The sequence below is a fragment of the Eumetopias jubatus genome, unplaced genomic scaffold, assembly GCF_037043125.1.
Source record: "Eumetopias jubatus isolate StellerSeaLion01/CBP00866 unplaced genomic scaffold, mEumJub1_p1.0 scaffold_11, whole genome shotgun sequence".
Lineage (NCBI taxonomy): Eukaryota > Metazoa > Chordata > Mammalia > Carnivora > Otariidae > Eumetopias > Eumetopias jubatus.
Genome location: NW_028274817.1, coordinates 14,303,232 through 14,313,836, shown reverse-complemented (window position 1 = coordinate 14,313,836; position 10,605 = coordinate 14,303,232). Strand labels below are relative to the sequence as shown.

The following is a 10,605-nucleotide window of genomic DNA, read 5'->3' as shown; positions in this document are numbered from 1 at the left end:
GCACACATACAAATGCGGGGGTAACAGTGTTCCAACATGTGACATTTGTGCAGAAGAATACCAGAAACTCATTTGTCAGGATGATTGTCTCTGCCTTCTATACGGAAGAGCTAGTGTATAAAAACAGTTTTCAAATCTAAGGCACCAAGCTCTAATCCACAATGGTACAGTCCTCTGAATGGCCAAGAACTAAGGGATCAGAAAGAATTCCTTCCTTTTACTAATCCAAGGCTGGTGGCTAGAAAGGAACATAGGCCTGCTTGAAACTCGTTGTGATTCACCAGAAAACCCATTAGGAATAGGAGTTTGTGCATTCAAGTTTTAGTCGATGGTGTGTATAAGCAGAATTTGACGGATTTCAGGAAACCTATCCTGTGTGTGTGCGCATGCATGCAAACGTGTGTGCGCAGATGTGTATGCACATGCATACGTGCGTACACGTGTGTGTGCGTGTGTGTGCACGCCTATCTATCACGGGGACCAAAGAATGGCACTGCTTCTGTGCTCACTCGCAGCCAGTGGCTAGGGAAAGGCAAGCAGCTCTGGGCCCGCATCCCAAGGCTGAGTGGGCACCAAAGCACAGGCCTGGTGGGCACAAGGACCCAAAGACGACACGCTGCCAACAACTAGGGGAATGACATGTGCCCCACCAGACAGCAGCCAAACACCGCTTTAGGTACAATAAAAACACCGCACGTTTTTGGAAATAAACCCCCAAGGTGCACTTCAAAAAAGTAACACTGATGAGCACAGCAGGTGCTAACACTGTCCCAAGAGCACACTTCCTAGGACCTGGAGCATTTGGGGGTGCCAGGGCCTGTGCACTCGGGTGATGGCAGAGTTAAAAACAAACAATACATAATGGTAACATGTGACGTACTGTATTTTGCAACCTCCTGTTTATGAGAAACAAGCCAGGAGAGCTCTTGTGAGCAATCCTGAGTCCCTCGCACACCCCATACGGCCTCTACGAGATCGAACGTCCGTTCTGAATTGCTTAAGTAATGTAACTGTTAAATAGGATAAGCAGTATTTTAAGAGAAAAAAATTCCTCCTCAGCTTAGAAACTCAAGAGTGACCACTTCTGGGTGCACTCACACACCCCGGCTGGAAAACAAGAACGAGACAGTGGAGGTTTTTACAGGAAAACAAAAATGACTCTTTACTCAGAGCCCTTGCTGTTGGCAAGAGTCAAGATGATAACATGCTTCTGAGATATACATTAAGGTGTCTGTCTGATGTTTTCCCTGTTTTTGATGGTCATTTTGGTAGTCAGGTTCAAGTCAGAGGCAGAAAAATTAGGGGGTCTGGAAGTTGAGATCCAAAGTAGATGAATTCTCTTCTGGGCTGCGCGAAGTTTAACATATCTGACTGGAGGGAAAAAGAAAAAGAACAGTAGAGAAGATGCTGGTCTTACTGCCACTGGGCCCCAGCCTCTCTTCGCGGTGGGTCCGGGACCTTCGGCAACGGCCCCCCTCCTCGACCCAATGTTGCTGACACACTGGTGCCCCCAGGACCCCAGCCCCCAAACAGGCCCAAGCTGCCTCTCAATTTCAAAGAAAGCTTCTTAAAAGAAAGAAAAGCAAAGGCCTTTTGGTTTTGGAAAGTCAGGCTGAGAGACTTAAGTCCAAAGGGCTGACTAACCCTGTGCCCTAAACGATTATCTGCATGCTAGAAAGCAGTTGGTGGATCAGGGGGGCTGACGAGAACCTACTCTGTGTATCTGGTAGGAAACGCAGGGCATCAAAACTAGAATCAAGTCATTTACTCTCTCAAAACCAACTTAATGGAAGACCCTTTGATACCAACCTAGCCTTCAGACTCACCACCGTCTCCCTACTTGCCTCAAAGTTACAGGGTGCCAAGAAGGCCCTGGAAGCGCCATAAGCAGGAGGGTTCATGGCCAACTGCCTTTCAAGCAAGGTAAAAACAGGAGGAGGCCTTACCCGATGGAGCAGGAACAGATTTGCTTTTCTTGTTGTGTAAAGGCAACGGGGGACTCTGGTGGAATGTCATGGAACCTTTCAGATGGTATTTTCGGCTATCAGGAGGGATACTGGACATAAGGGACTCTGCCTCATTTCTGATGTCAATAATTTTGTCACAGATCCACTCCTGTGCCTCTGGATATAAACTCTTGGAGGGTCCCACGGTGTTACAGGTTTCACTTGCCTTTCTGGTTTTTGCTGCTCGGCTGGTCATTCTTTAGATGGACGAGCTGGAAAGAGATGCCTGGGTTAGAATCCTGACTATCCCAAAACCAAGGTTGTGTCCTGAAAGAAGCTTTATCCTTAAATGAAGGGTAAGGAACTTCTTCAGAATCCTAGCATGGGAAGGCAGGAAGGGAGCCTGGAGACCACAGAACACACTGGTTTCCAAATTGTGTCCTGCCAAGTCCCAGGGTTCAGCAAACACTAAGCAAGGCCAGGAGCAGCTGAGCACGCAGGGCTCCAGAAGCCCCGTCCCCATTTCACGCAGATCCGGGACTCAGGCAGAACCGTGGAGGGAGAACGGACACGGCTCTCCCCGCTCCAGCCCATCACTGCGCCTCTCGGCCCCTCATGTTCCCGTGGGCCTTGGAGGTTCATGTCTTTTTAAGCAACCCCCAGGGAGCCTTCCTAAGAACCTATTCCCACTCTTCCGACCTAACTTCTGACCCTCAGTTTCCCCGTATGTAAAATGACATCCATACTAAAGTCAGAGTTGCAATGAGCATCAGAATAGGCAACATCAAACACCGGGTATGCAGCAGTCACTCAATGCCCCCCACCCCAGGTTTTATGAGCAAATGCTAACCAGTGGGCACAAAAGCACAGCTTAGAGCCGGATGTATCTGGTTTGAATGTGGGCTCTGCCCTATCACCATGGCATGCTGGGCAAATAAGGCCCGTCATCTCTCCGTGCCTCAGTTTCCTCATCTGTAAAAGTGAAGATGATAGCCCTTACCTAGTAAGGCTGCTGTGGGGATCAGTTTATTTCTGGAAGTACTTGACACAGTGCTTGGTACAAACTAAGAGCTCAGTCAATAATCTCGTATATGACTCCCACCAAGTTTATTCTGATAAACTTGCTGAGTGACTCACCTGGTACCCTTTGCCTGAGCCAAAGGGTCTTTCGCACTTTTTTGTCTGAAGTTTTTCATGTCGCCATTAAAAAATGTTTTTGTCTCTCTATGGACTTGGCCAGAAGTGGCGTCTAAAAACACCAGCTTGGGAGTGTTCTTCTTCATGTTTTTAAAATGTGTTTTGAGTTTTGTGGATGAATCCATGCCATTTATAAAGGCTTGGAAAACAAAAGGAAGAAGATTAAAACGGGAGTTTTGACAACGAAGGCAACAGAGGCGAAGGCTGTGATGGTGGTGGGCCAGGGCACAGCGGCCGCCTACAGGCAGGGAGGGCCATGCAGCGGGATGGTTGGGGTGCAGGGTGCCGCCCAGCGCACAGGCCTGCTCCGGCCTCAAAGCACAAAGGGGCCACCTCTGAGGAACCTGCCCTCCTTCCTCTGCCAGGCAAGAGCGGTAGCCAGACGGCAGCGGGCAGCGGGCTGCTTCCCCCTCCTCCCGCCTCTTCTTTTAGCCTTGATTCTAGTTGCTGCATCCTGCCTGCACCTGGCCCTGCTCCACCTGCTCTGTTCTCGCCGCGTCTGGGCCAACCAGCCGGCGGCCACTGTGATGTCACTGTGTGCTCCTCCGTTTCGCCACGGGCTCCCTCGAGGAGAGGTCCCCTCCCCTCTGTACCCTTGCTGCCCCAGTAGAGGGCCTGGCTTGCATGTTCGTTTCCGTTTGTGGGGTAAAGAGTGCCTCGTACTGCTGCCATAGAGCGGTTCCTACCCAGGGGGGACTCGGCCAGGCCTTTCGGACAGCTGTGACGGTTCTCTCAGGGAGGTGGAAAGCGGCAGTCCGCCTGTGGTCGGTCATGAGTGCCGTACAAGGCCGGGAGCCAGGACGTGCTCGTAGGCCTCACATCCGGGTAAGAGCTACTACCTACAGCCTAACAGCACAAGCTGTACAAGAGTAACGGTCGCCACCACGGCGGGCTTTCCCGAGAGTTGTCTATGCGTCAGGTACTGTTCTTAGCATGACATGGATCAGCCCACTGCAATCTCGTGCTACCCTAGGAGGACCACATTCGCTTCCCCTTTTTCAGGTAGGAAAACTGAGTACAGAGAGGTTCAGTAAGTTGCCCAAAGCCACACAGCTCAGAAGCAGAGGAGCCCCTAGATGAACCCGGACAGTCCAACTCCCACATGGTGACTAACAGAGCTCCAAAGGCAAGCCAACCTGATGGATGCAGGTCATCAAAGGAACCGTTGTCACTTTCGTCCGCCTCGTCCTCCTCGTCCGTGTTATCAACAACCGGTTCTGCAGCCTAGGGCAGGAAAGGAGGTCATGACTACATCTAACAGTCCATCAGCCGGACTCGGCTATTTCAAAGAGAACAGGTTTCATGCTGGATTCATGGCTATTTTTCATCATTTCAATTAAAAGGTAAAAAAATCTAACCCCTTGGGCCCCAAGACTACAGGGGACAGAACAGGTGGCCCTGGCTGCGTCTTTCAGTTAGGGAAAGACACTCAAGAATGAAAGACTTCCCCGAGTGGGAGCCACGGTTGGCATGGGCCCTCGGCCTGCTCAGAGTCCGAACTAAGCCAACATAGGGCCAACTGATGGAACGGCTGAAAAAAAAAAATTCTTGGCTGCCTCTTGAGGGGAAACTCGTCAGGCCAGCAGGCTAAATGATCTTTCAGATGGTGACTCGCTGCATTTTCCAGAAATGACATTTGTAATTCTAAATTGTCATGATATGAATGACCACACTGGGGAACTGAAAAGAGCTAAAATACCAGTCTGGTAGCACAAAGGGTAAAGGGCACAGAATTTGGAGGGAAAAGGCCTTAGAGGCATGCGATGCCTCAAAAGACAGGATGCTGGGGTAAGCAAATACTTGTGAGATCGACCCCAAAAAGCACTTACCATAAAGGAAAAAAACTGCTCAATTTGATTTCATGAAAATGAACTTCTGTTCATCACAAGGCATTATAACGAGAGTATGAGGCAAACTACAGCAACACCATTACGCACGTACAGGGCCCGTAAGCAGAGGAGGTAAAAACTACCCATCAGTAAGAAGGAGGCCAGCCACCAAACAGAAACATGGACGAAGGGCTTGACAAGGCACTTCACCAAAGCAGATCTCCAAATGGCCAAAAAGCAGATGAAAAGGCACTTGAGTTCATTAATCATCAAAAACTACTGATCAACTCGGTGCAAATGAAGAACTGTGCGACAGCAGACCGCGCGTTAAGACAGGCCGCGAGCTGGCAGAAGACAGATGCAGCACACACAAGCAAGGAAGTGGTAGCGTCCGGAACAGCTGAAGAACCACGAGGGAGTGAGAGAAAGTATCAACCCAAAGGCTTTGGGCACAGACCCGAACAAGCGTCTCCCACAAGAAAAAAAACAGGACAGCTAATTAAGGATAGAATGTGCTCCACCTCTTTCATAATCAGGGACATGCAAGCGAGATGCTTGAGTTACCACCAGACTGGCAAAAATGGCAAAGTCGGCAAGAAGGTGAAGCGACAGGATTTCTTACGCACTGCTGGTGGGGACACACAGACTACCTTTGAGGCATTTGAATCTGTCTTTCTCGTCCGCTTCATAATTTCCTCAATTCTCTATTTAAAGGAAAATAAAAATTCAAACATGAATACAGATGAAAAAAAAAAACAAAACCAGCGGTCCCGAAGAAGTTGATTACTTCCATTTTCCACAAGCAGATGCATCAGAACTGCTCCCAAGCCACCGATTTCACCACCTTGAGACCTCGGGGCGGCTGCCGCGGCCCTCCCAATCCCAGGGTCAGTCATCCAGAAAACATCTGGAGGGGTAGCAGCTACCCTAGCCATCTTAACCCCGAAATCCAATTACCTTTCACTCCTAATTTTGTAGACTTAGAAATCCATGACTTAAAAGAACATACTATTGCAAACCAGTTAAGACTTTTTAACGTTTTAGTCTGAACAGACCATGACTGAAGCAGATATTAATGAAAAGAATGCACCCCAGTGATGTGACATTGTCAGAAGTCTGTGGCTGCAAAGAGCACACACACACAGGAGGGAAAGAATTTTCTCCTTGGCGCACACCTGGCCTCCTCAGGGTGACCTATCTCCCAACAGAGAGGCCCTGCAGCCTGGACTAGGGCCTCCTCTGACCCCAGACGAGCGAAATGAGTTGCACAAAGTGAGGTCCCACCTTACAAACGGCCTGCACCTCGGCCTTTGAGAGAAGCCTGCACCTGCTGCTCCCTCCCACTCAGTTGCTGCAGTTTCCAGCCCAGTCCAGAAGAAACTAACTTCTACCAACCACTCCCATGACCGGAGTGATTCTGTTCAAAGGAGCTTTGTTCCCAGGGGTTTGTGATATTGAGGTGTCACTGTACTGGTCGCCAGTGGTCCGTGATGGACAGGTGAGGTCAATAAGAGGAGAGACCCTTCTACATAGGAAGGGTGAGATCCTTGCAAGTGGGAAAACTACCAGAGGCTAGCACACCACTTACTTGTGACTTTGAAGAACACGTTTTAAAATCATGTGCCCAACATTATATTCGAAACGAACCAAACTCCCAAAACAGAAAGAGTACCTTTTTTCTCTCTAATCTCTCCTGCAAATTCTGTAACATAATTCTCTCCTGTTCCTTCTTGCGTTTGTCAGCCTCCTCCTGAGCTTTTATTTTGGCGGCCCCTTTCTAGAAAATTTGCATAAAAATACCACTTACTCTCAATATATGAGTGATAACTGAGAACAACAGCTGAAAAAGTTAAATAAAGGTTATCCAACATAAAAGAATGTAACCTTCTGATTGACAGTACCTATATACACGACATTTGTAAATTCTCAGTTTTCAAAGCATTAGCTAAAAATGCACAAAACCAGGCTAACCATCGTCTTGAGGATTTAGAAGCCATGTCAGTCCCCTCCAGGACCTCAGGGTCACCATTCCAGCACAGGGGTTATCAGGCCACTACAGTTCCAAAGTCAGTGATTATGTAGCTATCCATTAACACAGCAACAGGGGCCAAAAGTCTTACACCTTTCAAAAGCACTGAGAGGATCCTTAAAGGTAGCTTCCTGAGGAATGCAAATGCACACAACCATTTATGCGACATACAACTGATTTTATTAAGTGATACACTAAAACTGGAATATTAAGTAGGCTGTGTTAGTGATTCAAGCTGAGTGGAGTCTGAGCTCAGTTTGTGGATTTATTTACCAGATGATCTGAATGTGCATGGGTGAGACAGTCTTACTGAGGAACTGGAGGACTTAAACTTTTAGAGGCATTTGTAATTTTTATCGTCCCTGTCCAGGGGGTATGTGGGCTGCAGCTGTGAGCATCACCAAAGAGCGCAGGATTGGGAAAACTCACACAGGACATTTAATCTGTGTGAGCAATGTGACTTCCTGAAACCAAGCTGCAATGTTGTTTATATAGACAAAATAAAAAACTACTAATTTATAATTCTCAGCTTTCTGCTTCTGTTTCACTTGGAAAATATTCTAGGATTTTGCCAAGGGTGGCTGGCCATGACCTGCAGCAGCACTGGGTAGCAGCTAGACTATAATGGAAAACTGCAGCCAGAGAAGGCTGCATCTGTTCACCATCTTTCTTGGAGAAACAGATTTTTGCCTTGGGTTTCAAATGAATTTTAGAATCTGGTACTCAACCCCTGATAAAGTAGAGAGCCAGCAAACCTGTAGTAGCACTTGCTGGTCTTCTGGATCTGGACATCCTTTCTTTATTTCCTTCTGTTGTTGCCCTTCTTCCAGTTTCAAAAATTCTTCTTGTTGGCCTTCCACAGCTTTCTCTGCTACGTCCTTCACTTTGCTAATGACACAGCACATTTAAACAGCTCTTAGTATTTGTCTCAGTCTCTACCATATACAGCTTGCAGCAGTACGTGCATTTTTTTAAGTCATCTCTCCGTCCAACATGGGGCTCGAATTCCCGACCCCAAGATCAAGAATCGCGTGCTCCACCAACTGAGGCAGCCAGGTGCCCCGTACATGCATTTTTTTTTTTTAAGATTTTTATTTATTTGAGAGCGAGAAAGCGAGATTCACTTATTTTAGAGAGAGAGAAAGAGTGCACCGCACACGTGCGCACATGAGTGGAGGGAGGGACAGAGGGAGGAGGAGGAGAGAGAGAATCTCAAGCAGGCTCCATGCTCAGCACGAAGCCCAATGCGAGGCTGAGATCTGACCTGAGCTGAAACCAAGAGTCAGATGCTTAACCAACTGAGCCACCCAGGTGCCCCTGTACGTGCATTTTTATAGTGAAACTGCTTATATACAGGAACACAACTTATACTTACACCAGACTCACTTGACATTTTCTATGTTACTGCACAGAATTTACAAAATTTCACCTTTTTATTTTTTTAAGATTTCATTTATTTAGGGGCGCCTGGGTGGCTCAGTTGGTTAAGCGTCTGCCTTTGGCCCAGGTCATGATCTGGGAGTCCCGGGGTCGAGCCCCACATTGGGCTCCCTGCTCAGCGGAGAGTCTGCTTCTCCCTCTGACCCTCTCTCCTCTCGTGCTAACTCTCCCTCTCAAATAAAATCTCAAAAGATTTATTTTAGAGTGCACATGCACCTGTGCAAGTGGGAGGCAGAGGGAGAGGGAAAGAAGCAGACTCCCCGCTGAGCCTGAAGCAGGGCTCAACTTGGGGCTTGATGCAGGGCCTGATCCCATGACCCTGAGATCATGACCCAAGCTGAAACCAAGAGTCAAGACGCTCAACCGACTGAGCCACCTAGGCACCCCAATGTTACCCTTTTTAAACGCGGGAAACTAGCTCTTGGTAGTAGAAAAGGATTTTTATCAATTAGTGGGCTACTCTGCATTTTCAAAAGAGAGGAAAAAATGGCACTCCTTAACTGTTAAACACATGGGGCCCCCAAAAGGCCTCATTATACACATGTTCACACCCAATCTCACACATGATAATTTAAAGGAGGGTCCGGTGGTGCCCAGAGGGAAGCCCATCCACAGTGACCAGTATGCAGGGCTTTTAAAATGTTAAATGAGCTGTTTACACGAAGCAATGAATGATGTTCTTCAAGTTAACATGTTATTTTTGCTATTCACAACATCCCCTTCTTTCTTCCAAACCCATATAAAGTGTACTGAAAGCATGTGACTGCATTTCAAACACTTAATACTTCAAAACAAACTCAGGCCTGTAGTTATTCGGTGCAGGAAGTGAACAGAAGTTTATATTCCAGAGCTCTAAATCAAGTGAGCTTCAAGACTGAGGGTCAAGAAACCTTGAGATGGAGTTAGAATGAACCCAAGTGTACATGAGGTTTGCTGCCCACAGGCAAGCCTTCTGGCAAGGACTGATGAGACTGAGGTGTCACAAAAGTCACTGGAAAGCACCCCTAGCAAACCATGAGGAAGTACACTTTCCAGGTTTACAAATTCTGAAGTTACAAAAGACTTCTGAAACAAAGAAAGGGGCTGACCCCAGTGAATGCCAACAGAAAGAGCCTGGCACGATCACTCGGGTGTGCCTGCTGAGATATGGGACCCTGACCCAAGTGCTGGCCTCCTTATGCATCTTTTCGCACAATGCATGGCTACCACAGACGACTACACCCTCTCTCTACAGACCAGCGTCCTCTCTGCTGGAGATGGTCCCCACATTTGTTTCGAAGGCAACAAGTCATTTCTGATTCACACTGAAGAAAAAGTCAGTTACTCTTTGATTATCTATAGTACATCTAACCTGAAGGTACATTTTGACTTTCAAAATCTGGGCCCCAGGCAAGACTGAGTGTAATAGGAAGAGTGGGTTTGTGCTGACCTTTGCCCCCTTTCCTTTTGTATTCTTTCTTCTTTATCTCTTCGTTCACGAGCAAGCCGTCGTTTTTCTGCCAAAATTTTTGTTGCTTCCTTGGCATTCATGGTCCCTGGTGTACTTTTATTACTAGACTCTAGTAGAAATTAATACATAAAACAGTTAGCTTAGGGAACTTAACACCCTTAAGTCCAATAAAGAGATGCAAGACAAACCAAAACATTAAAAACCCAAACAATATGCACACGGTCTATAATTTATAAATAACTAGCAATCTAGAAGTAACAGGTTTGGTTCAAAACCCCAACCCCACTCCCAATAACAGAATTAGTAGTTTGTCTCTTTTTAACAACTACTTGCTCCAAAATGAAATAATGTACTCCCACTCTGGCTTAGCCGTTTTGAGAGATATCTGACTAAACTGACCTTATGGGGAAAAAGATTAAGATACACTGAATATAGAGGAAGACAAACTTATGAAGTAGAGAAAGTCTATATGAAGTATATAAAGTATACAAAGTCTATATGAAAGTATACAAATACCTGACTAAACAAAATATCCAGCATGCATTTTGAAATTTGTGCATAATTTTTACTAAATAATTACTATTTAGATGAACACTGGTAACAGTATATTGTATCTGATTGATCATATAGTGGCTAACTACATAACCAAAGAAACTAAGACATTCAGTAAAATAAGGTGACCACATGGAGGCAGACTGTAATTATTTCAGTCCA

General features: G+C 46.7%; 1 protein-coding gene across 3 annotated transcripts in view; it reads right to left on the bottom strand.

Moving 5' to 3' along the window:
- Positions 1-2,106: 2,106 nt before the first annotated feature.
- MAP7D3 (MAP7 domain containing 3) overlaps positions 2,107-10,605 on the bottom strand; it is a 31,801-nt gene continuing 23,302 nt past the window's right edge. Inside the window, exons 12-18 of one of the 3 annotated variants that reach the window (XM_028094116.2) lie at positions 9,871-10,000; positions 7,757-7,889; positions 6,645-6,749; positions 5,623-5,676; positions 4,280-4,367; positions 3,084-3,282; positions 2,107-2,218 (exon numbers count right to left, since the gene is read on the bottom strand). In XM_028094116.2, the coding sequence (XP_027949917.1) occupies positions 2,206-2,218; positions 3,084-3,282; positions 4,280-4,367; positions 5,623-5,676; positions 6,645-6,749; positions 7,757-7,889; positions 9,871-10,000 (722 nt within the window). In that variant the 3' untranslated portion in view covers positions 2,107-2,205. The remainder of the gene's footprint in view (positions 2,219-3,083; positions 3,283-4,279; positions 4,368-5,622; positions 5,677-6,644; positions 6,750-7,756; positions 7,890-9,870; positions 10,001-10,605) is intronic. The other 2 variants (XM_028094120.2, XM_028094118.2) reach the window with 2 other exon arrangements.